Below are 24,977 nucleotides of genomic sequence, written 5' to 3' on the forward strand. Positions count from 1 at the left end.
GCATTAATCGATAAATGTAGTTTGACCAAATAAAATGTGACTAAAATATTAATGTATATTTGATTACGTTTGAATATTATTATAGATTTTGAAACAAGGCGAGTTTCAGTCTTATGTCTGATATTAAAATGTGCTGTAGATGTTTTTTAATAGAAACGGTTATATAACGTTCTTTTGAGGGCAGTATCTTGCTGTGTTGTTAAACTCAAATGTCAGCCACAGAGGAAACCGTAGAACATGTTTCCGTAGCTACGCATGTAATTTAAAGCATATTTTTCTCCTCAAGGGAGTGTTACCTATGTGACCTAAATAAAAGGGGAGGATGGCACAGTTTTGCTAGGTGCTTAGGGCACAGCAGTCCCCTTGTTTGTCTTCCGGCATAAACCTTGGAGCACTTTAATATTTTAAACACCGCTGAAAGTTTGATGGGTCCATGGATGGCAGTGACTGCACGGAAGAGCAGGAGAAGATGCTTATTACTCAGAAGGTTTAACTTGATGGTATTAGGAGTTTTATGTTTGAGTCAATTTAGATATGTAATTTAAATTTCATGAGTCGAAATGCAGTAATTGTATGGTTTATTCTGCTGGAAAAAATGAGGAATTTAGAGACACTCTTAAATAACTGTCAGTAAAGTCTATACATTTCTTTAATGAGCATGATGATTGAGTAAAACAAAAGAACTGAAGAAATTATAATTAGTGTCACACAGAAACAAAGATTGATCATAGCTTTAACATCTAGTGATTCTGTTTTGCATTGAAGATTCCAATATGACTACTCAGTGTATACATAATGCATTTCCATTTCTTTTTGTGTTCTTATTCTTTGCCTTCACAGTAGGACACATTAATCTGGAAACACTGAATTATGATCAGTGCAAACAGTAATTAAATGACTGGAAATTTAAGCTAGTATTTCAATTCGCCCTAAAGATGCTGGAAAAGCCTTTTACAAAAAATATCTATTTATTAAAGTAGCATAATCTCCTGCTGAAAAACAATCTAACTGTTAATGTTGTTATGATGAAGACAAGTCACTAGCTACTTATTTGTGCCTCCATTTGAGCTCTTTATGCTTTAGGTGTCCTGGTGTCTCTCTGTCTGCATGAAGCTTGACGCTTTCAGCAAAAAGAAAAAAAAAAATTACCCAGTGCGAAAAGCAAATGACAATAAAAATGATCAAGGACACACAAAAAACATGTGTAGAAGATTAAAAGGAAATATTTTTGATTATTTAAAGCTTAAGAAAAATCACAAACCATTTTTAAAATAACAAATTTGCAATTAAAATAAATAGGAACAAATCAATAAATAATAATAAATAAGAGTCAGCCTAAAGCAAAAAGCCGGTTAGAAGTGAGCAGCTTCACAGATACATTTTAGCATTAAGTAACATAATAATATGCTTTTGATTCTTTACAATTAGCTTTAAAAGCTCTATCATGCAGATGCATACACTTCTGAAGGTGCCCTGTAGTGTATCAGGTAGCATGATGTCTGGGAAAGCTTCTTTAAGTCTAGCTAATGTTAAATTAAAGCCTATAAACTAATTAATACTCTCACCACTGCTTCATGTCAGCTGCATCTTGTTCTTGACCACTGAATATGACTAACCTAATAGTGATGGCTTTATAGAATATATAAAACCAAACACTATATTTTTCAAATGTGCATTAAGAGAAAAATTATGCAAAAAGTAAAATAGATCCAAATGTGGGAAACTGTAACAATGAACAATTTTCAATAGTTTCTTGCACATATTTAGTCCATGTATTTTACTGGGTAAGGCTTAGCTGCACAACAGTAATGGGACATGTAGAGGTGCTCACTCCCAACTTTTTCCATCTTTTTCAATAACCAGCCACATATTTGACAGTTTTAATTACAGTGCTAAATCCATCTTTCACATGTTTCATGGAGACACTTTGGACATTGTCATAGTTGCTGCAACCTTCACTCATGTCTATCTGCTGATCAGTTGAAATATCACAGATTTAGTTGAAAGTTGAAACATTTAATTTAAAATCTTTTCCTCACCCCCTGGGTGAGGGCTTATGCATTTAGGAAATAATGAAGGCTATGACAAAAGCACTACTACTCTCTTCCCCTCCAGTAAATTCTTTAATGAAAGAGTGTAATGTTTTGTTTGAATATATTTGAATGTTTTCTTGCCAATTTTTTAAAAATTCTGCCTGTTAAATATCTGTCTTAACTTTATACTATTTTCTAGGATTTTTTTATCCTTTTTAATGATTTTTTTCTGTCACATCCCTAAACACCATTGTTTTCTTCTATTTTCCAGTTATCCAGCTGTTTGTGAGTTCCTACAGAGCAATAACCTATTATCAATTATCCGAGCACATGAAGCACAAGATGCTGGGTACGTTGAAACACAAAGCACGTCTGCGAAAATTATAAAACAATTCTTGACTAAAGACAAATCCAACTTGATTTTTAATTTCTGAATTAGCTTCTTTCTGTTTTTTCCTCACTTCTTCCTTTCTATGCTGAAGTTACCGGATGTACCGTAAAAGTCAGACAACTGGATTCCCATCCCTCATAACCATCTTCTCTGCGCCAAATTACCTGGATGTTTACAACAATAAAGGTCAGAATTTTTTTTCTAATTTTCTGTTTTTTCTTTTCGTTGCTTCTTTGTACCTTTTATTACATTAACCTTTGTCTTATTTCTGCACATTAGAGAGTCACTTTTTGGTGATTTTTGAGTCACAGAAATTGGCCCACTATCACAAGAAGCTTTTAAATGTGTCATCCTCATGCATATAATGTATTCAACTATCTAAGGTGAAATAGAACATATATCTTTTAAATTATATTAAAAAATTGTAAAATAGTAGTCTAATGGTGTAAAAGAGAAGTGTCTTAATTAATCATCTCTTATAGTTGAAGTACCCATGCTTTTTTAAATACATTTCAGTTCAGATTTTATTTTTTGCACAATTTCACAGTTGTTTGCTAAATTTTCCAGGACTGTGTGTCACTAAAGTGAAATCTGACATTTGAGAATCCTCTAAAAGCAGCCCTGTCAGTTGTAAATAATTACCAAGACTTCCTGTGATTTTCCGTGAAAATGATTTTAACTAACAAATTGAAGCGTATGAGTTAATATAAGTGCATTTAGCTGTGGACAGGCATAACAAAGCATCAGGGAGCCCCCGTTTGTTTGTGCTCTCAGATCTGTGTCTTGGTTGCCGTGGGCTATGGGAGATGAGGAGCGTGGGAGGGACTGTCAGCATTGCTGACTATCTCCATGTGGCTTTATGCCTCTTGATGTAACAGTGTCAGCAATCCCTGGCCTCAGCAAGGCCACCTAGTGGATGAATATTACATTTTCTTTTCTCTTTGTGTTTCTTCCAATATATAATATTAAATGTAAACAGAGCCTTGTATCTATAAGAAGGTAGAAGAGTATTCTATGACTTCATTTAAAAAGTTGTGATTTTGTGGTAGATTTTAGAGTAACGATGCCAGAAAAGTGATGTTATTTCTCCAATTCATTGCATTTTTAACTAACTGCTTACAAACAGCTCAAACCTGGGTTAGTTTGAGTCGGCTATATTAATTTAATTGTTGTGTTGTCGTCAGAGTGTCATTTGCCAATATCTTTCTGGGATAGTGTTAGTGATTAGTTTGTGATCGCAAATTGTCGGATGCAAACTCACATTTACTTTTACTTCAAAGAGAATGCTTTATTAATCTTGTCATCACCTTATCATGCAGTTGTGAATTCATAATTAAAAAGATAGACTTCTTATGCCTCAATAGACCACATACAATTGCGTTAAGCAGGCAGAAGAATAACTCTCTTGACCTGAAATCTAAATATACAACAACTGTGCCTTTAAAAAATTCCTTGATATAAATTAAGCTTTTATTGCAGGAGCCGAATCTTCCTTGTGATCCTCTCTGTTATCTTGTGTCTTTTTCCGGTCTAATTGTCACAGCTTCTGTTGTTTTTTGCGGCTCTGACTGTAAACATAATCTTTTTTCTTTTTTTTTCACAAAAACTCTACACTTTTTTTTAATCAGCAATGGCAGTAAATGTAGATGTCATTAAAACAAAAAAAAATAACCAAATCTTAACAATCAGGCGTTTGTCTTATGCAGTATGATTTAGTTTGATTGTGATTGTATGTAACGAGCTGGATGTCATACAGAATCATTTAGCTTGTGTTGGTTGTAAGGAGGAGTCGGGTTTAAGTGGAACATTTTACTCCCCTGTTCTCGCTGCTTCCCTTACAGCTGCTGTACTGAAATATGAAAATAACGTCATGAACATTCGACAGTTCAACTGCTCGCCACACCCCTACTGGCTGCCCAACTTCATGGATGTCTTTACTTGGTCCCTGCCATTTGTTGGAGAAAAAGGTAGAAACCTTCCTCGCCTCTTTTATGATGCTCTATAAAATGTATCCGCCCCATTGGATGCTTTACCCTTTTTATTGCTTGTAGAAATCACTTGTGATCAACAAAGTTTGGCTTTTTTGAGAAAAAAAAGCCCCTTAACTGTCAAGTGAAAACAGATTTCTACTAAATAATAACAGGTAAATAAAAACATAATATAATTAGATGCACAGATATCCCTCCCTCTCAAGTCATTAGATGCACATTTGAGGATGTACATGGGGATCGACCCCGGTCAAGCTTTGCCACAAGTTCTCTAGCAGAGTGAAATCTGGATTTTGACTTGGCCACTCCAGAATGTCCAGCTTGTTGTCTTCAAACCATTTCTGCAAGGCTTTAGCTGGATGCTTCAATTCACTGTTTTGTGAGTCCTTGAGGCCTGGTGTCCTGCAGGTTTTAGATGTGTATCTGCTTCAGCAAATAATGGGTCAAATAATGAGAGTCTGGTCTTTAGCAAGTCTCTGAAGAACATGAGGAGGCTTGTTGAACCAGGGAAACATTTAAGAGTTGGACCTTCTTAACACAGGCCCGGATAAATGTTCTCTTAAGCTGTAGTTCTCTTGAAGATAAAAACAAATTGTCATCTAGAATTTCTCTATATTTTGATAAATCCATTTTACTTTCTACTTTTTCAAGAGTTATTCCCATCATCATGCTTCACACAGTAAGAATGTTTGTGGTGATGTAAGTAGCATCTTGTCTGATGGCCCAAAAGCTCCATTATGAGTTTCCTTCCATAGTGGGTTGTCCCAGAAAGCTTGGACTGGCAACAATTGTTGGACTCAGAGTCTCTCCCATCTGTGACTCTGTCAGAGGTGACCTGTTGACCTCTTTCTAGTCTTTTTTTTTTTTTTTTGCACGGTTCAGTCAGTTTGTGAGGACAGGCTGATCTAGGCAGATTTACACATGGACCGTATCCTTTCCATTTCTTGATGATGGATTGAACTGAACTCCAGAGGATGTTAAGTGGCATAGAGATTTATTTTTGTATCCTTCCCCTAACATATACTTTTCAGTAACCCTTTTCTCTGATTTGCTTATTTCTTTTGTCTTCATGCTGTAATGCTAGCCAAGAATACTGATTAACCAGTGAGTGGCTTCCAGAACCAGGTGTTTTTATGCTGAGGTAATCTCCATTCCACTTATTGTGAGACTAATAGGACCAATTGACCAGACCACTGTTGAATTAAGTCAGACACTTTGAAGGGGTTGAATATTTATACAATTACTTATTTTGTCAAAGCAATAAAAATGGCAAAACATCCAGGAAGGTGACTAATTCTTATAGACACTGTCAGACGCCCTGATTTGTTTTCTGCACCGCTCTGTGACTACCTGTTTCCTGTCCGCTTTTTCCTCCACAGTCACTGAAATGTTGGTGAATGTGTTAAGCATCTGCTCTGATGATGAACTCATGAATGATGAAGATGAGATATTTGATGGTGAGAAGTTTAAAGAAGAATGTTTCATAATTCATCTTTTATATTTCTCACGGGTACATTGTGGGTTCAGGGTTGACCTAGATCTGCGCACGTCGCTGTTCAGAAAGGGAAACAGCTCAGCAGTTATTTAGGATGGTGTGTTTTAAAGCTGCATGTTACAAGGAAGGCATGGAGTGCTTTTTTCAAAAATTACTGATTAATTGTTATTGAGGGTCATACTTACCTGTTTTTTGTCATACACAAAAAAATGCTTGTTTATTTTTTAATGTATTTAATGAATAAAAAGCTTTCAGTGTTTGATCTGTCAGTCAACCAAAGTGTCAAATTCTGATTTCTGTCTTACTGATTGATGCGTCTCTAGACATTTCACATCCAAGAACATATAATTTCATTTTGACTTGGAAAAAAAAATACATTTCTCAAAACCGACATAATAAGAAAAAAATAGAGCATTGTTATAGTGTGTGTCTATAATCGCTGTGGATGGGTTACCTGTGTTTGTTTGCAGCCAATGCAGCCGCGGCTCGCAAAGAGGTGATCAGAAACAAGATCCGTGCTATTGGAAAAATGGCCAAAATGTTCTCAGTTCTCAGGTAGACGTTTTGTTGAAGAGTGTGTTAGTAAATGGAGATATGATTGTAGTGTACATCTTGAAACACAGACATTATATAAGTTCTGTTCTGTATGTGTGCGGGCGTGTGTGTGTGTGTTTGTGAGTGGGGAAAGTGAGGGCAAAGTGTTTTTTCTCCAGTCTGATCTGGGTTCAGCATAGCTTTCTGACCTGCTTGCTTGTTTCTGTTCTTCCTGCAGAGAGGAGAGTGAAAATGTGTTGACGCTTAAGGGCCTGACGCCCACTGGCATGTTGCCAAGTGGGGTTCTCTCTGGAGGCAGACAGACACTGCAGAGTGGTGAGCAGAAGGCTCGGCCTTAGTCTTTTTTTTTCCAACACTGGTTCTCTCTCTTTGTTTTCGGTTCGTTCTTGTACTCATCAGCATTCTCATCTCTTCCATTGCCTTTTTCTGTTTTTCTATCTGTCTCTTTCTCCAAACTCCCTTAAATAAAGAGCAGCCAATAAATGCTGTTTTAGTCTCTTGTTGGATCTTCCAATGATATATTAATCCAAACTTTATGGGTTTGAGTTTTCTGCTGCCTATTTTCAGCAGCTAATGTGTAGTATGGATTTTTGTAAGTAGGGTTCTGTGACAAAGTTATTTGCTGTCAGTATCTTACTTGTAGCCGCACCTTATCAACTGCGTCATGCCTCTATTCTCCTGGGTGTCCACTCCCCCCATGCATCCTTCATTTTGCTTTTACAAATCACTCACAGAGAGAATGCCACTGCATACAGCCTCCTCCATGGAGAACAATGTTTGACTGACTTTGTAGTCATTTAGTGCAGAATCATACAAATGCACATAATTCCACATCTGATAAACATTCCTCAAAAGTATTCATGCGTCTTGCGGATGCAAAAACAGGAGAGTGGAAGCTGACCAGTTAAAACGAAATATCAACACTGATGTCGTAGTGCATTTCGGCATAAAACACGGCAACAAACTCCAGGCCAATCACACAACTCGCCGCACAGAACCATGTGCAAAGTAGAAGAGGATGCAGATGCAATTTTTATCACACGACTGAGTTAATGAGAGCTGATTTCAACAACTTGGATGAAATGCAACTAGGATCAATGTTTTCTTTGGGTTCTCTTAACATTGTAGCAACTTCCACACCTAGAATGTAGCATAAAGTGCTTATGTATTGTGTTTTCAATGATTGGAAAAGTGGTAAATGGTAAAATGTTTTGAGAGTTGTAACAGCTTTTATCAGGAGGACCAGGTGAGTTTACTCAGATAAGGACCTTCCTAAGCAATGGTATAAATTGTTTCATCAGACATGCAGAAACAAGTACTACCTCCTTAAGCCGTGCAAAGCATTAAAAGTAATTCAGATGCTCTCACATCTTTGTTTGTCATCTCAGCCCCCGCACTTTCCATCATCTCATTTCTGTGTCTCTCTTTGTGGATCTATTTGTGTGACTTTTCATGAAAACTTTCTAACCCAAGATTGACACTAACTCAGTTTTAATGCATGGCGCTCCTCTGAGTTTGGCTTCAATAACAGTGAACATTTACAGCTCATCTGGCCAAATAACATGAGTCGCCTTCTCCCTGGGGCTGCATTGTACATTTGCATGGCTTTATCAGGAGTAACCTGCTCCCCTCCTCCCCCCTTCAGCCACCATTGAAGCCATTGAAGCCATCGAGACGCATGATGAGGACAGAGAAGGTAAAACTGGTGCTCCTTGTCCCACTGCTTTAATATCAGGGTATCCTGCTATAAAATATTTCTAGACAATAGTTGAAACAATATAAAGTCCACGCTTAGCTCTTCTATGTTCATAGAGCTCCAACTTATTGTGAAGTTCATTCAAATAGAGTTAAAACATAAGAAAAAAATTCTTTTTTCTGAATAATACTTGTTGATTTTATGTAAATAAAGCAAAAATCATCATAGAGTAGATTTTAATTACTTTCTAATGGGGAGAAGCTACATTAGAAACTGTTCTCAAGATTAATAATATCTGTTGAATAACTTGCTTTCCAAAAGTATTGTACCCTCAAATATCATTGTATTTTATTATAATTTTATGAAAAATGTCATAAAATTTTTAAACTTTTAGATTGCTAAACGAAACCCACTTACATTCAGAAATCCACTTTTTGATAGCATAATTTCCTAAATTATGTGAAAGCCTCTAAAATATTAAATGTTAAAGAACAGTAGCATAGAAAGAGCGTCACAAGCACCAAATGAAAACCAAGTATCATCATCTTGTCACTTCTCAGTAATGGCGGACATTTGTTCTATCACACGAAATTCAAATTAAATGCATTTGTGGTCATAACGAACAGAACAGAAACTGTTAGGTCTGTTCGCTCGAGGATGGATGGAACGGAAAAGTTATGTGTGCGCTAAACAAAGCTCCAGTCATCATAAAATGCTGCTACCAAAATAGAGAAGCTTATAGCTTACAGAACAATATGTGGAACAGGAGGAAATTAGGGAAAACCACTAAATAAAAAACATATAGTTATTTAATGTATTAAAGAATGTTTATTATAAATTAAAACTCTGCAAAGCGAAAAAAAAAGTGTTAAGGGATTCATAAGAAAAGCTTATTGGTTAGGGTTATAAATGTCCTCCATCTGGTCTACAATGTGTTGCTAGAACAAGAAAAATAATCAAAGCCTGTTTTAAATGGTTTTTGGGAAATAGTTCAGATACAAAGACTTTACAGACTGTATTTGATTTAATAAATTCAATTGTAAATAAATAAAGTAATAATAATAATAATAATAATAAGTTTATAGAAATATGTGAACATTTTTTTTTTATTTCTGCCAAATTGAATTCTGAGATCACCTGTTCATTTTTATGATTTGAGATTTTCTCCAAATTGAGTCACACATGTGTAAAATGTGTGTAAGGTGTGCTGGCAGTATGTACGTATTTTAGATCAAGATCTGCAGAAAAAAGTCTCCTCTTCTTCCTATAAATACATCCTTTTTGCCTCTCTTTACTAGAATTGCATAGAATATCTCACTCATCATAGTTTGCAGTCAGTTTATAGTAAATCTGGGTTTTTATATTGTCACTTTATTTATTGAACACTGACTCATATTCGGATTGTAACAGCTGTGTTATTTCTTGGCAAAAAGAACTTTGATCATAGTTTTATTTTGTAATTTAAACATTGCTTATGAGGCAGTGACTCACAATTGGTATTGATGACTATATAATGTAAAGGAAATTAGCAAAGGGAAGTGTAATTATTATTCTTGACTGTCACTCCTAGATGTGATAACACTTTTGATGCAGCTAACACTATTAAATCATGACATGTTTGGGCACATGAGGGGATATATCATATATCATATCATAGCTTTTTATAACTTGCACTTATAATGGCTACCAGATGTCTGCATTCACTCATCATGGACATGATTGTCGTAACAATCTATTAATATTAGATGGACATTCCAGCATTTAGCAACATAAAAAGGAGAATTAAGTCCACAGGTTTGAATTCATGTTGGATTTTCTGTTACAATTATACATATTACCTCAAATGTTTGCATGCTCATCTTGACAAATATTTGGAAACTCCTCTTACAAAAAATGGTTGACCAAATTTTTTTATTGATTGACTTCCTGGCAGGGGCCTGCCTTTTAAGCGTATTCCACACAATAACCTCAACTTTCTGCTTCACTTGCAAAAGGTTCTGGTAAATTGCACAAAGTATGTGGAATAAATAAGACAGAGGAATACATCCAAACTCTTCAGCTTCCTCTTGCTAGATCTTGTTTGTAAAAGTCAATCAGAATTGTATGTTGTGTGATGAAGCCTCCATGGAAAACTAATTGTCCAAAATAAACTATGAGAAGCACAAAACTAATGCAGTCCATGATGGGTGCATGTAAACTGTCTGACACAGTACGCGACTTGCGGAATACTCTTAGATTGTTGAGCAACATAACCCTAACCCTGCGTTTTTCCTCTTCTTCAGCTATTCGTGGGTTCTCCCCCCAGCACAAGATCACCAGCTTCGAGGAGGCTAAGGGCTTAGACCGCATCAATGAGCGCATGCCACCTCGCAAGGATGGGGTGAACCACGTGGGGCACTCCATGGGCAAGATGAATATGTCGGAGGCAAACGGCACAGAAGACAACAGCAACATCCAGTAATGTGTTCTCTGAGCCACGGAAACTGTGCCGCTGTTACAGTCATGCAGGAAGACTTTGCTTAATGGGAAATTCAGGCCTCAGAACACAGAAATCTAACAGGCCTACCGCTCGAACATGAAACCTGCAGCAAATCTAAACACTGGGCGAAAAGGTCATTTATTTCATGACGGCATGTCTTTGCACTGTTAGGGGGCGGGGGGAGCTGGGGTTCACAGCAAAGGGGCAGGGATACAGAGAGACCCACAAGCTGCAGCAAAGAAGTGCTTTTGGAAGTTGTGTCCGACTGTAGTTCCCTTTCTCAATTCGATTACAGACTGAATTGTTGGGAGTTATTTTGCTGCAAGTGCTGACACACGTGTGCTCCTTCATTGCAGGGCCTGACAGAAGACATGAGTGCAGTATCCATATCACATAATGTTTTATAAAGTATTTATTATGAATCACTCACAAATGCGCATCAAAAGGAGAATTATCTACTTTATCTTATTGTTTTTGCTAGTATTAGGTCACGTCACTTTGGGAGGGACAACACAGAAAGGAAAAAGAGACGCAAATATGTAAATGTATGTACCTCTTTGAACTCTGCAGCACGCCATCTTACGGGTGAACTTAAATTTATTGATTTACCTTGTTGTAAGATGCTGCCAACCTGCTGAGAAAAAAAGAAGACGGGGTTCTCATGTCACGGACAAATCCACTGCAGACCCAGATCCACCTTGGATATGTCTTAGTAACCTCCGGCATTCCTTCTCTCCTCGACATCTGCCATCTTACAGGATCACAGAACCTGGAGGAAAAGAAGAGATGATTTAGAAGACGCAGTCCCACTGTTTGCTGATGCTACCTCAGCACCCCAGATTAAACACAAGAGATTTGACTTCAAAATATATCCTTTACTCCTTTTAATCTCAGTCTTATGGTTATTCACTCCTCTTCCAAAAGAGCATTTTACATAGGCATGAGCTGGTTTGAGCTTCTCACAATATTCACACAAAGATTTTAAGCAATATTGCATACTTTAATCACACTACCCTAATTTAAAAACTGAAAAAATAAAATTGAATTTAATTGGTTTATTTGGCAGGGACACTAATCTAAATGTATCAGAGTTATCTGAAAGGTTATTTTTATTTGTAGTCCTGGTAAGACAGCAAATGCAACAAATATCCCTACTGCTGCTGAAATAATAAATTGTTTAATATTTTTTTATCACTTTTTTGCTATATTTACTTTGATTCTTAAATGTAACAGTCTACTTTGTAAGTGCTTATTGCACAGAATTATGTTTTTGAGTAACAGAAGTATAAAAAGTAAATGTTAGCTGATTAGTTAGTAATGCTGCAGCCTCCTGCTTTACAGTATGTTGTTAGCAGTGAGAAAACCATGGTTTTTACTAAATATTCCCAAATTGCCCAACTTGATATCTTGTATACAAAATGTAGTACCTCTTTCAACCAGCCCATGAATGGCGGCTGCAGCAGATGGGGATGAGCAGCTTTGATTACGCTATTCCCTGAAGAGCCAGAGAAAAGTCTTGCCACTATGGCACTTTTCCTTCTATTAATCTCACTTTAAACGATCCCACCAGTGTGATGGAAAAGGTAATCAGTTTTAAAGTCATCATATTTTGGATGCATGACGTAATTTAATAGACATAACCAGCCCATGCCTAATTTCCCATCAGGACAGCTTCATGTTAAAAACCAACTTCACCTTACAAATTCTTATAAAAATCATAGTTTTTTTCAGGATATTAAAGCTTCATCTCTGTCTAACAATAACCTTTCTTCCCTTCGGCATTAACGCAGCTTTCAGAGGAAACAAAAAGTCACGTTGAATGTTGAAACATACCTTGGTTTCAAGATATTAATGAACTGCTATTTCTTTCCTGCTTCTTGCTAAAGAAATAGCAAGAATACAAACAGTGACTTCAGTGTCCTGCGAATTTTTGCATCTTTTGCTTTTCCAAAACATTTTTGGATTTTATGCTTGCAAAATGTGACAAGGAAGGAAGTTCTAGACATAGGTATTGTTATGTTTCAGTTAATCATAAACAGCATCCGTACTGGTGTTCTTTGGATTTCACAGCCTTTGATTAATCATAATGGGATGAGGGCAATGGCCACGCTAACAAACTACAGTTGCTTTGGAAAATCTTTAACCCAGCACTGATTTATTCATGCTCAGGCCCTTCTTTGAAATGTAGATTCTGTGGTTGCCGACATTTTCGACACTTTCTGACCTGGTGTAAATATTACAGCAGTTTGTTTGGAATCCCAAAGCCTGTGTAGACTCAGATTTTTTCTTTTTCAAAAATAGAGAAAAAATGAGAAAAGATCATTTTAAAACTATATATCTGAAGTAGCCTAGCAGGACTTTAAAGCATAGGTTTTTGGCAGAATGCCTTTTCATTTTGCAAAGATGTATCATTGAACGAATATAGCTAATCTGTATTACTTTCTTTATGAAAAAAGTATACAACAAGCCAACATTGAAAATTGAATTCTTGTTTTCAACTATTTAATCAAACTTTTGGGGGGGTTTCTAAATATTTTTTTCATTTGTTTTTACTCTAGAACATGATCAAAACTGGATGATTTGATATTAAATAAAAGCTAAAGTCTCACTGTGAGCTAAATGCAATTAGTCACTATCCCCAAACAGTGTGTGAGTCTTTCACAGTCTGGAGTACCTCTAGAGTAGAAAACATCCTGAGTAAAATATCTAAGTCGGAATGATAAACATCTTTGATACCCACCTCGCAACAAATTTCTTGAATTTTTTGTCATTCATTAATGTTTTCCTGGTTTGGATGCCATTTTTCTTTTCAGTGATAAAGGTGTGTGAAGTAAAGATGGACAAAAAGTGACTTAACACAGCATCTATGGTATGGAACGCATCAATGCATGCAGTTAAGTTCCTAGTTGTTATGTGAGATTATAATTGTGATAGATAGTTGTGTTTCAAATAGTAAACTTGAATTCATTTATTTTTGGATTATATTTGTAGTATTGTCTTGTTTTATAAATTTTATAAATAGGCTTCCTTTGATTGTTTTTGGTCATTTTTTTTGTTTCATTTTGTTATTTACTACCACTGCTTTTAATTTTATATTGATTTCTTGTATGAAGAGATGCCCTTCTAAGGTGTAAAGCCTTGTGCTATATATACATTTTTTTCTGTTGTACTAATGTACAGAAAAATGTTCAATAGTGTGAATGAATATAATCTCAGTGAAAAGCTACTCTTTCAGGCTGCCAAAGCATGATAGCATGGTTTTCTCAAATGTAAATGAATTGGACACACAGACAAATCAGGTGTCACACATTTAACAGGAAACATTGTATTCTGGTTATATTTACTGCTGATATTATTGTTACAATTTAGCTTACAGTTCTTTTCATTCCTTGGTTTCTGGTTCTCGTATAGTCAAAATGCATACTTCAACAAAGAGATATAATGGATTTTATCTTGCAACATTTTTTTTCTCTATGGAGATATGTTTTGGCATTTGACTTCCTAAATAACACACACACTGTAAGCATGCCCTATGGGACAAATCACATTTTTTTACTCTTGAATAAAATATGCATGAACAAATTGTGTTGTGCAATTCTTTAACCCCCTGGTGGAGTAATTAATGTGCTCTTCTACTCTGCAGTTGCTTGTGGATAAAACCCTATAATACTGAAGCCAGTTAAAAGTATTATACTCGATTTTTTTTCTCGCATTATAATGGTATCCTGGGATCCTAAATCTGATGTAACTAAATGCAGTTGCTAATATAATTGTATAGCGCTCCAAAATCTCAAGATTTAAAGAGACCCTTCCCATGTAGTGGTTTGCATTAAAACAAACTGAATTATGTATTGAGGCCTAATGATGACTGAGTCATTTTCATGCCTTTGCAGGAATATTAAACTGTTTCCTTTTTTCCTCAACATGGTAATTCACAAGGTGGTAAACTCCAATTTGTGGGTATTTGTACACACTAATCATTTGGAAAATGTAAAGTGTGAACTGCAACTAAACTTTTTTAGTTGTGATTTTGTAAAGCAACATTATTGACTGAAGAAAATAGCTGGGTTTGAACCTGATAGAAAGTCTCAGATATTGTCAAGAGAAAAATTAAAGATGCCACACCCAAAAATTCAGAAAGGTGAAGACTGCTAAAAATAAAACTTATACTTCTTATAAAGAAGAGCCACAAGCATAACCTTCATGATACATTGCACTGATGCAGTAACTCATGCAAGGAGCCCAGATCAAAACTGTGCAGTATTCTCTATAGATTAACACATAGCTTTATTAATTTTCTGTAATATTTTTGGGAGAAACATTTCTTTCATCTTTTTTTTTTACATATCACATATTACAAAGAAATGTGTAATAGCATCCATTACTTTTAATTTGTACTGTCAAATTTATATTATTGAACGAAAATGATATATTTATATATCTGAACAAAATTACTAAAATAAATGAAATTTTCGACTAGGTTTTAATTTATGGAGATATTTATGGTAGTACTACTTATAAACCAGTTAAAACACAACAACAAAGAAAGGGATTCTTCTAATGGATTGTCATATTCTTCGAAGTCATAAATGAATAAAATCGACAACAACAAATTTGTTTCTTTTTTTTTTTTTTTACTGAAAATTGCACCTGGTGGTTTTGCTCAATAATTTTAACGTGTCGTCTGATATCAAGTAATTAAGACGGTCAAGTGTATTTCTATATTCCTTACTAATCTACACAACACAAAGTCAACGGCATTTTAACTTGTCCATCAACGGTCTCCAACAGATTTCTCCCATTATTAAACCGGAAATGACATCACACGGTCTCGCCTCCACCTTTTTTATTTTTTTGTCAATCAAAATCTCTGGACATCACAGTAATGTTTTAAGGATGCCCATTTAAGCTTAAGATTGAAGCTATTCGACGGTCATTTGCGACGTTTTACGTGTAAATTATGGCCCAGCGGCAGGGCCGTTGCAGCCGGACTCCGACAACCGCCGGGGGCCAACGGTACTGGGACAGTGAGTGACTGCAGGCTGCGCCCGAGCTAACGTTACGCAGCTGTCTGTAACCGAAGCTCGTCGCCTCGTTTTCTTCCTGCCCCGTCTTTACCACATGATATTGACGCACACTGTTCTGGTCCAGAGCTGCTGAGTAACAGAGCTGTCATGGACAAAGACGAAGCGGACCGGCTCATAGAGAAGGCCAAGCTGTGTTTACGGTCGGGCCGAAAGGATCGGGGACTGCAGCTCCTTTATGAGGCGCAGAAAATCTACCCCAGCACCAGGGCCAGAGGTAAAATTAGCTGACGCACATTTTCTATAACTGCACTCTGACTTGCTGACCGGGGAGCTTATTCCGGGCCTGTGTGGTGCTGGGGAGCTAGTTTAAAGTTGTTGTGGATCCAGAAAAGCCATTTAGCTTTAATCCTTTAGATATGAGTGAGCTTCATGCTAAAATGTAGATCTGCTTGTTTGTTTGCGGCTCCTACGCCGCCCCTCGCAGTAGCCTACTTGGAGACCATCAGGCAGAAATGTATTAAAGTCTATTTATTCATGCATTGCTCAGCAATGGCATCCAAACTGCATTATTGCCATACAGGATTCCTGTAGGCACGACAGTGAGTGCACAAATGATGCAGTTTGGGAAAAGTTTAGATGTCTCCACTCACATACTTTACGTTGAAATTGCATACATTTCTGATTTGACATCATGGACGTCAATGTCATCTTCGTAATGCAGATCCTTTAGATCAGGCATTCTATGTATTCTTAAAAAATGGAATTTGCTTCTACCGTTTTACAGATGTGAGGAAGTGTGGAAAAAGTCAAATCCGAGACAATATTGGGTATTCAATCTCTTCTGGGACAAAAGTCTGTTAATGCTTAATTAAGACAATAGTTGATATTACATTTACATAATGTAATCCTATAATTTGCAACAACTGATTGCCCAAAAGAGTTATGATTTTTCAAGCTGATTTGAGTCAAAGTTGAAGAATTAGCAGTTTGTTCTCCTTCTTTATTCACCCTACTTTGTGCAATATTGGATACAATAAAACAGATCCTAAGCATAATGTTACCACCACCATGCTTAGTGGTTAGTAAAGTGTTATTAGATTTGAAAGACTAACTTTGTCTCCGTAAAGCGCACTTCTTGTCACTGTGCGTCATCTGACCATTAACTTTCTCTCCAGGAGGCCTTGGGCTTATTCATGTGATAATAAGATATACATTTTTGAGCAGCTCTTCTTTCTTGGTCTGAACCCACTCAACCATGTTAAGTGGGTTCAGATCAAGCTTGCCCCGCTGTGAACAGCGATTCTGGTTCTAGCATGTTGCAGTTTATACGTCTGTGTGGCCTTTGAGTTTTTCCTGAACATTATAAGCATTATCTTTAGATTTTAAGGAGACCACATTTGTCAGATTGTTGAAATTTGAGCACTGTTGGGTGCTTCAACACAACAGGAATCCTAATATTTCAAAACAATTATATAAACAAAAATGTACAGCTTAATTCTAGCCTATATTTGCTGATATTCATATCTGTCTCTAAGACTTCTTGACTCAGTCATTGTTGAGTGCAAACACTTGTGTTACTGGTTACAGTGCTGATAGATGCCATACTGAGAAATGGAGGCAGTGCGTCCCAAGAAACGAACCACGTGCCTCCGCCCACAGGCTGGAGGGATGAGGACATTGGAAACCAAGAAACAAGGAATACGAATCATGATGAAAAGAAGACTTACACTGAGGAGCAACGCCAAGGTGTTTTCAGGTGAACAGTTCGTCTTCCTTGAGTCTGCCTTTCTGAAAAGGCAATGGTACAATTACAGATGTTAAATGATGCACTCTGAACATTTTCAAGGTTCCTTCCCACAGTTCTTCATGCCTCTCTTCTAACATCCTTTATTCTGTTAATGCAGAATAAAGAATTGCAAGGACTTCTATGAAATCCTGGGTGTTGACAAAAGTGCCAGTGATGAAGATCTGAAGAAGGCGTACAGGAAGTTGGCCCTGAAGTTTCACCCAGACAAGAACTTCGCCCCAGGGGCCACAGATGCATTCAAAGGTACTCGTAAAACACAACACTAAACATTCTTTTGGGGGAAGTAGAAAGGCAATTTCATATTTGTTGTTGTCAATAATTATTTATCTTAAACTCATTGTTCTGAGGACCCAGTTGACGTAGGCTGGGTCTAAAGACCAGAAATGAATGGCTATGAAAATGGACAGACTAGCCTTCAGATTTAGTCTTCACATTTCCATAGCACATAGCAGTAACATGCTAAAGATAAGTTGGCTGCATTTGGAGGAGCCGTTGAGTGTGAACAGCTTTCCTCAGCCTTCAAATGCTGCCTTGGAAGGACGCAGCCCGTGAATGTTTTGGCACTTACTAACAGGGTTTTATTTTTCCAGTATTGCCATGTTTCTATCTTCTCATCTTTCTCTATCGCTGTTGATAAAAAGCACAGCTTTCTTTTAACAGATTGTTTCTTCTTGCTGCTCTTTAAGGACAGATTTTACACTCTCTCCATTTACTTATTGGGTGACCTCTTAAGATAGTTGGCTATACTTGACTTTATTTCGGAGTATCGCAGTAAAAAGGGGTCTGAATACAAATGCATGCCACACTTTTCATATTTTATGTGGTGAAATAAATGTCCTTCTACTTCACAATGCAGTGGTTTGTCAAATATGTTTTCAATAAAACAGACTAAAGTGTTGGTAATGGGACACAATCTTAGAGGTACTCAAAAAGATTTCTTACCATAGCTTCTAAATCAACAAATCATTTTTACTCCTGGTTCCGAGTCTCTTCCTTTTAACACCATAAGTCTGAAATGTAGGTTAATCGTCCACTGGTAAGATGCTGCGTTATGTTTTCACATGTATATCCACACTGATAAACGTCCTGTTGTAAGTGGGGAACGGACAGCACTTATCCTGCCGTTTCCTGTTATTGACCACACAAAGCGCTTTTACACTCCAAACCGCAGTCAACCATTCACAGGGTGATATGTATGGGTTCACTCAGGGTTCAACATGTTGCCCAAAGATAATGTGGAGGGAAGTTGAAATCAAACTGACAACCTACCTAAGGAGCGAAGGCAAGATTTTCTCCATGTGAACACCCAGTTCTTCAACCAGTTATTTATAACGGTTTTCAAACAAAACTCTACCTACCTTAGGAAGCCACAGGAAAGAAATTGGGTGATATCTAGTAAAAGAAGACAGTTTTTAGAAAGTTTGAACAGATGCAGTACAGTCAAGAAGTGGGATGGCCAGAACAAACTAGGCCAATGTTTCTCAAACTTTTTCAGGTTGAGGACCACTTAACTCATTTAACTAACGCCTAACTTGACATTGTCCCTGCAGTAACACATCTTAACTCAGTTATTGTTGTCTTCTCTGTTCATCTTAATGAGAAGGGTGGTGCTGTTTTGTAAATGAGACTAGCCATGAGTCGACAAACTAAATCTGTGTGTCGGTGGTATGATATCATAACACCTTCTTCCCCACAGCTGTCACGCTTTTGAACGCCTCCTGACATAAAACATAAACTATAAGGACTGTACTCCCCTATCCTCTGATACAACAATAACACATGGACTATCCTCACACACACACACATCACGGACTGTTTTCTTCACACACACATACAATCTGTAAATTTTATCTGCCATTATTTATCTTGTATTATATTATATACATATATAATCCATTCCCTAACATTCTTGTATATTCTGTATAATCTGTATAATCTGTGCATATAGCTCCCATATTTATATTTATACACAATATCTATATCTCTTTGCTATAACCCCTTATAGTCCATACATACATAGTCTTGTACATCTGTAAATAAATATTTATATCTCGTAGAGCACTTCTAGATAGATGCAAACTACATCTCGTTGCTTGTACTTGTGACAGTGCAATGACAATAAAGTTGAATTCTATTCTATTCTAATTGTGTTCTAAAATGTTCTACAACTTACCTTGAAAAACTGAAAAATATTCTTGCAGACGTTAATTCCTCTGATCATATAAGTAGTCATGGCATTGTTCTCTTACGCCACCTATCCATTATTATTTTTAAACACAATCCTTTGATATGCTAACTGTACACGTCACAGTTTGGGCTCGTGTCCCACAAATACACTGTCGTTTACATGCAGTACCTTGCAAACCACTAGAGGGCGCACACGGACCACCAGTGATCTGGGGACCAGAGTTTGAGAATGACTTAACCCTCGGTACTATTTGAATTTCATGAAATGCTTTGTTTCTCCCAACAGCCATTGGTAATGCATATGCAGTGCTAAGCAACCCAGAGAAGAGGCAGCAGTACGATCAATACGGAGAACAGAGTCCGACCTCAAACGTACCCCATCGCTCTGGCAACAGCAGGCCCGGACACTACCGGAACTTTTACAGAGACTTTGAGGCCGACATTTCCCCCGAGGAGCTCTTCAACATTTTCTTTGGTGGAAGGTTTCCCACAGGTGTGTGTGTGTGTGCGTATGTGTGAAGGAGTTATTTTAGCAGATTATTTTTCACATAAGTTTAAGAATAGTGTGTACTGTTTGACTTGGCAGGAAACGTTCACGTATACACCAACCAGGGCGCCTCCTACTCTCAGTTCTACCAGCCTCGTCGTCGGCGGGCTCAAGAAAGGCGGGAGGAGGTGGTGGAGGAAAACCAGAGTCAGGTCAGTGGCTCACTCAATGTAAAGACAATCCCTCGTTAACAGCTGCCGTGTCATGATGTCGTCTCCGCCTGGAGAGGCAGCGGTGCTTTAATTAGCCATGGGTTCTGATGGACTGTGGATGTTTTTAACAAGGGTGCAGACGCCTCATTCACTGGATTAAAAGATTACATCAGAGCTGCATATGTAATACACTTGAACGTGAAGAATCCAATCAGCCTACGTGATTTACAGTCTTTCTTTTATCTTCCCTCAGAACACCTTCACAGCTCTTCTGCAGCTTCTGCCTGTACTGGTGTTGATCCTCATATCAGTCTTTACTCAGATGATGGCAACTAATCCACCCTACAGTCTTTTTTACAAGCCGTGAGTTTAGGAAATCGTATTCCAATCCACCTTAGATGCATGAAGTATATTTGAATTTGCTTATTTATTTTTTTGTGGCGTCAGGGCGATGGGACTGGTGGTGTCCAGAGAAACACAACACATGGGTGTACCGTACTATGTGGACAAAAGTTTTCAGAAAGAGTACCGCGGGGCAGCACTGGAGGAACTAGAGAAGAGCATCGAGAGCGATTATATCGAACACTTGCAGAGCAGCTGCTGGAAGGAGAAGCAGCAAAGTAAGAGAGAATCCTTATCAAACTTGATTAATAACCTGGTAAAAGTAATTGCTGTGATCCAAAATTATCTGTCAGTTGTTACTAACATTTTGGTTTGCCACCTTAAATGTAAATATGGTGCCAGCGTAGATTTTCAGGGTTCATTAAAAGAGGGTGCAAGGGAATCCCAAAATGAACATTCAGGTTTACTGTGGTGTACATGAAGACCTGAAACAAGTTAAATTGAATTGAATTATTCTATCTGTACATTTAGGCAGTTTCATCGCCCAGTGACTTCAGGTACAGCTGTGTAAAAGCAAGCTGGTCACAGATTAAAAGTTTTGCCAGAGACATTTTTTCTTAAGTTATTTTACTTTTCCCTTTATGTAAAGCTAACACACAGTTAACTCAAGTTTGATTTTAAAAATGCATGCCAAAGACTTTTTGTTATTTTTGATTAAATTCTCTCTCTGTTGCTCTTTTTCAGAGTCAGACTTGGCAAACTTGGGGCAGCTTTACCGAGACGAGCGGTTAAAGCAGAAGGCAGAGTCCATGAGGCTGGACAACTGTGAGAAGCTGCAACGATTGGTGGGCCGCCTCAGAGTCAAATGAGGACAGTTTGAGAGGAGGAAACGTTTCTTTAGCGAAGTGTGTAATTTACCCATTCTGGCCACTTTGTTGCGACATGTCATTGGGGACGGTGAAGGCAGTGGGAGATTGCACTTCTGAAAACAACGTGCCTTCTCTTCGTCTGTAGGAACATAAGGAGTTGCACTGTGGCTTTAGCAGCAGGGAGTGGAAACTCGCTCTGGCAGGGTGTATGATGTCTCACAGCCTTCAAACTTTCTTATAGAAATGGCATGACATATGCAGTCTCCCCTTGGGGCTACAAAGGCAGTTGTATGTTTGGGACAAACATGTTTTACCTGTTTAGGTTTTGTGTTTTCTTGTGTCTTTGTTGAAATTTTTGATGTATTTATTTGGTAGATAACAGGGTGAATGAATGTTAGTGAGGATTTTCCAGTAGGAAATTAGTACGGAGACCTAAATAATACTGCAGTGTCTGGACATATCAGCACATATATATTGTGAAACGATGAAGGACCTTGTAGGTGTTTAAAACCAAGACAGATCCAACAATTAGAGCTTCTGCAAGGAAACTTGGTCTTTCTTGCCTCCATAAGCACTAATGGTACTGGTGGCTGTGTAAGGATTATTTGCAGCTCCTTTGGAGGTTGCAATTCAAACAGTCGTGTTTATCTGAAATTTCAGATTGATTTATGCTCCAACATATTGTTCCCTGATCATTAGGAGCTCATATAATGGCAGTATGCACAAAGCTAATATTTGAAATTGCACACAGTGCTTTGCAGAAGTATTCATAGTTAAATTACAATTTGTCACACTGCAACCACAAACTGGTATTTTAATCAGATTTAAATGATAGACCAACACATAGTAGTGCATATTTGAGAAAAAAAGCAGAAAAATGATACATGTTAAGGATTTTTTTGAATAATCGAACCAAAATTGATTGATTTTGATAGTTGTTTTTTTTTTCATAATATTGTTGAAAAATGTGGTGGGTATATTCATTCTGCTCTCATGAGTCAATACTGTGCGGCATATGGTTTGATTTTTTTCTTTGTGAAATGGTTCAGTCAAATTGGATGACAAGCATCTGTGAAAAATCAGTTTTCATGTTTTGTCACAGATTCTCTTCCAATTTAGATCTGCACATTGACTGAGCCACTCAAAGTATGTTTAGTTCAATTTTATAATGGAAAATTAACTTCCACCTCAGTTTTCAGTCTTTGCAGCCTTTAATGGGTTTTCTTCCAGGACTGGCCTGTATTCAGCTCAATCCACCAGAGAAGACCATTCCTGCAACATGCCATCATCATGTTTCACCATGGAACAGTTGTGTTTAGGGTGATATGCAGTGTTAGTCTTCTTCCATAAAGCCATTTGCCATGTTGTCGTGTTTGCTGTGTTGCCTACATGACTATTGGCAAACTTGAAATGGGACTTCTCAAAGATTTTTGCACAGCTAGTTGTCCTATCAACAGATTTTCCTACCAGAGCTGCAAAGCTCCTCCAGAGTTCCCATGGAGTTCTTCTCTGTTTAGGTAGAGCATCTTGTCTTCGTATGTTTACAGACTCCGTGTTTTCAATTGATGGGCTGAACACTTCTGTTTTTGATATGGATATTGTTTTAAATCGTAACCCTGATTTAAACGTCTCCACCACTTTATTCCTAAGCCGTTAGGCGTGCTCCTTGGTCTTCATGATGCGTTTGGTTGCTAATATTCTTTAGCAGATCTCTGAGGCCTTCACAGAACTGTAGATGCACTCAGATTACGTTACGCACAGGTACACTCATTGAAGTTGCACTAGATTTATTTGGGGGAATCAAAAAATCACTGAAAGCAAATGCATGCGTCTATCTGAAATAAACATTTCAGATGCTTATTTGTATTTCGTTCCACTTCACAATTATTTACTACTTTGTGTCGGTCTGTCAAATGGAGGTACATTAAGGTTTATGGTTGAAATTTGACAACTGCGGCATCAATACTTTTGCAAGCACTGTATTATCATAAATATACAAAGATTTATTTTCTTTTCACAAAAAGGCTTACCCATCCAAAAGTGTTTTCTAAATCCTGTCTCCCTATTTTGTACAGATCTTTTATAAAGGAGAAATTAATTAATATAAACAGATAGTCCTAAAACGCCTCTTTTTTTAACTAGATGAAACCAATTTCATATTGTGGACATTTGGGGTGTTATAATCTTATTGAATAGTATGCTGACATTGTGCAAATCTCTTTTGTAATATTAATCCAAAATCATACTTCCCTATAGCTGAAAGTCTGACTTGTTGCCATGCACTGCGCTTACCAGACTGCCTTAGCTGCTGTACTTTTGAAATATTCAGGTTCATCTTAAGCACTTTTAAGTTAAATCATCTGTTTTTTGTTCCATACTGTGGCAACTGCATGAATCCCAGAAGTTGTTGGGTTTTTTTCTATTGCATATTTATTATTTGACTATAAATGTAAATGAAGTAGAATATTCAGGTTCACACTGTTATCTTACAACACTTAAATCCTTTACTGTGACAGAAAACACAAGCTAGGTTTCAAATGTATAACCACAAGTTATGTTGCTGAATTGACTGTAAGCTGTCGGCCAAAAATACATGAAAATTAAAGCTGTAACCAGTATTGAAACATTTCCTGTCTCTTTTAATTCCATTGTGATTTCAGGTTGACTTAGCCAATTGTGAAGTCAACAGGGGACCCTGTTTTAAGAAAATATGAATGTGGATCAAATTAGATAAAGCTGAGCCAAATTCAGCCAGAGCTACATGTTTGACTTAATCTCAAGGACACAATGACTGAAGGAAACTTCCACAGCAAAATAACATTTGTCACTGAATATTCTTGATTTATTTAGATTAAAGGGAGCATTAAATATTAAATGGGCTGTTTGTTAGGTTTGTTCTATAATACTGACATGTTGAGGACTTTAGCTTTTGTCTCTGCTCTTCTGCTCATATTAGAAACTATAATCTTTAGTTTGTGGTAAGTTATTTAAGAGCTTGTGGACTTGGAGTTGAGCTCTTTAAGTAACAAAAAATAATGATCCCTTGATCAGCATTATTTTTTCACAGCTTTGGGTATCTTTACAGTTTATAATACAGCTTGAGGTAAGTCTTATCTATATGCCTGATGCTGTAATTTTAATTTGATCTCCTGGCAACAAAGGCTGCCAGCAATTTTGGGGGTTTTTAAAACTTCCTGTTGCGCAAGTGTTACAACTTTGTATGGAAATGTCTGAAAAATATTTGAATTTCCAGATCAGTTGCATACTCAGTCAATGAATTGTTAAGCAATTTATGAATTTTTTATAAAATAGAATTACTTTATTCATCCCAGCAGGGAAATTATTTTATCCGCCCATACGTCTAAGTATAATTTATCTGTCATCTATTCATAAATCCTTCAGTCGATCA

At 37.1% G+C, this 24,977-nt stretch overlaps 2 protein-coding genes across 3 annotated transcripts in view; both read left to right on the forward strand.

The window, feature by feature from the left end:
- LOC102231182 (serine/threonine-protein phosphatase 2B catalytic subunit alpha isoform-like) overlaps positions 1-11,378 on the forward strand; it is a 28,668-nt gene extending 17,290 nt beyond the window's left edge. Inside the window, exons 7-14 of one of the 2 annotated variants that reach the window (XM_005805827.2) lie at positions 2,305-2,382; positions 2,516-2,610; positions 4,266-4,391; positions 5,792-5,869; positions 6,378-6,462; positions 6,680-6,777; positions 8,108-8,158; positions 10,441-11,378. In XM_005805827.2, the coding sequence (XP_005805884.1) occupies positions 2,305-2,382; positions 2,516-2,610; positions 4,266-4,391; positions 5,792-5,869; positions 6,378-6,462; positions 6,680-6,777; positions 8,108-8,158; positions 10,441-10,619 (790 nt within the window). In that variant the 3' untranslated portion in view covers positions 10,620-11,378. The remainder of the gene's footprint in view (positions 1-2,304; positions 2,383-2,515; positions 2,611-4,265; positions 4,392-5,791; positions 5,870-6,377; positions 6,463-6,679; positions 6,778-8,107; positions 8,159-10,440) is intronic. The other variant, XM_005805829.2, reaches the window with a different exon arrangement.
- A 4,081-nt stretch (positions 11,379-15,459) lies between these two features.
- LOC102232115 (dnaJ homolog subfamily C member 18-like) lies at positions 15,460-24,194 on the forward strand. The gene is made up of 9 exons (XM_023342728.1): positions 15,460-15,664; positions 15,789-15,938; positions 17,252-17,420; positions 17,569-17,714; positions 19,945-20,151; positions 20,245-20,357; positions 20,611-20,720; positions 20,805-20,977; positions 21,444-24,194. Exons 1-9 carry the CDS (start codon positions 15,598-15,600, stop codon positions 21,566-21,568), a joined length of 1,260 nt encoding a protein of 419 aa, XP_023198496.1. The 5' UTR covers positions 15,460-15,597; the 3' UTR covers positions 21,569-24,194.
- The last annotated feature ends 783 nt before the right edge of the window (positions 24,195-24,977 follow it).

This window comes from Xiphophorus maculatus, chromosome 11 (assembly GCF_002775205.1).
Source record: "Xiphophorus maculatus strain JP 163 A chromosome 11, X_maculatus-5.0-male, whole genome shotgun sequence".
Classification (NCBI taxonomy): Eukaryota; Metazoa; Chordata; class Actinopteri; order Cyprinodontiformes; family Poeciliidae; genus Xiphophorus; species Xiphophorus maculatus.

Excerpts from the sequence above, each read along its gene's own strand:
- LOC102232115 (XM_023342728.1), top strand. The coding sequence starts at position 15,598 with ATGGCCCAGCGGCAGGGCCGTTGCAGCCGGACTCCGACAACCGCCGGG. Across the intron at positions 17,421-17,568 it reads CAACGCCAAGGTGTTTTCAG|AATAAAGAATTGCAAGGACT; the intron begins GTGAACAGTTCG and ends CTGTTAATGCAG. Across the intron at positions 20,978-21,443 it reads CTGGAAGGAGAAGCAGCAAA|AGTCAGACTTGGCAAACTTG; the intron begins GTAAGAGAGAAT and ends GCTCTTTTTCAG.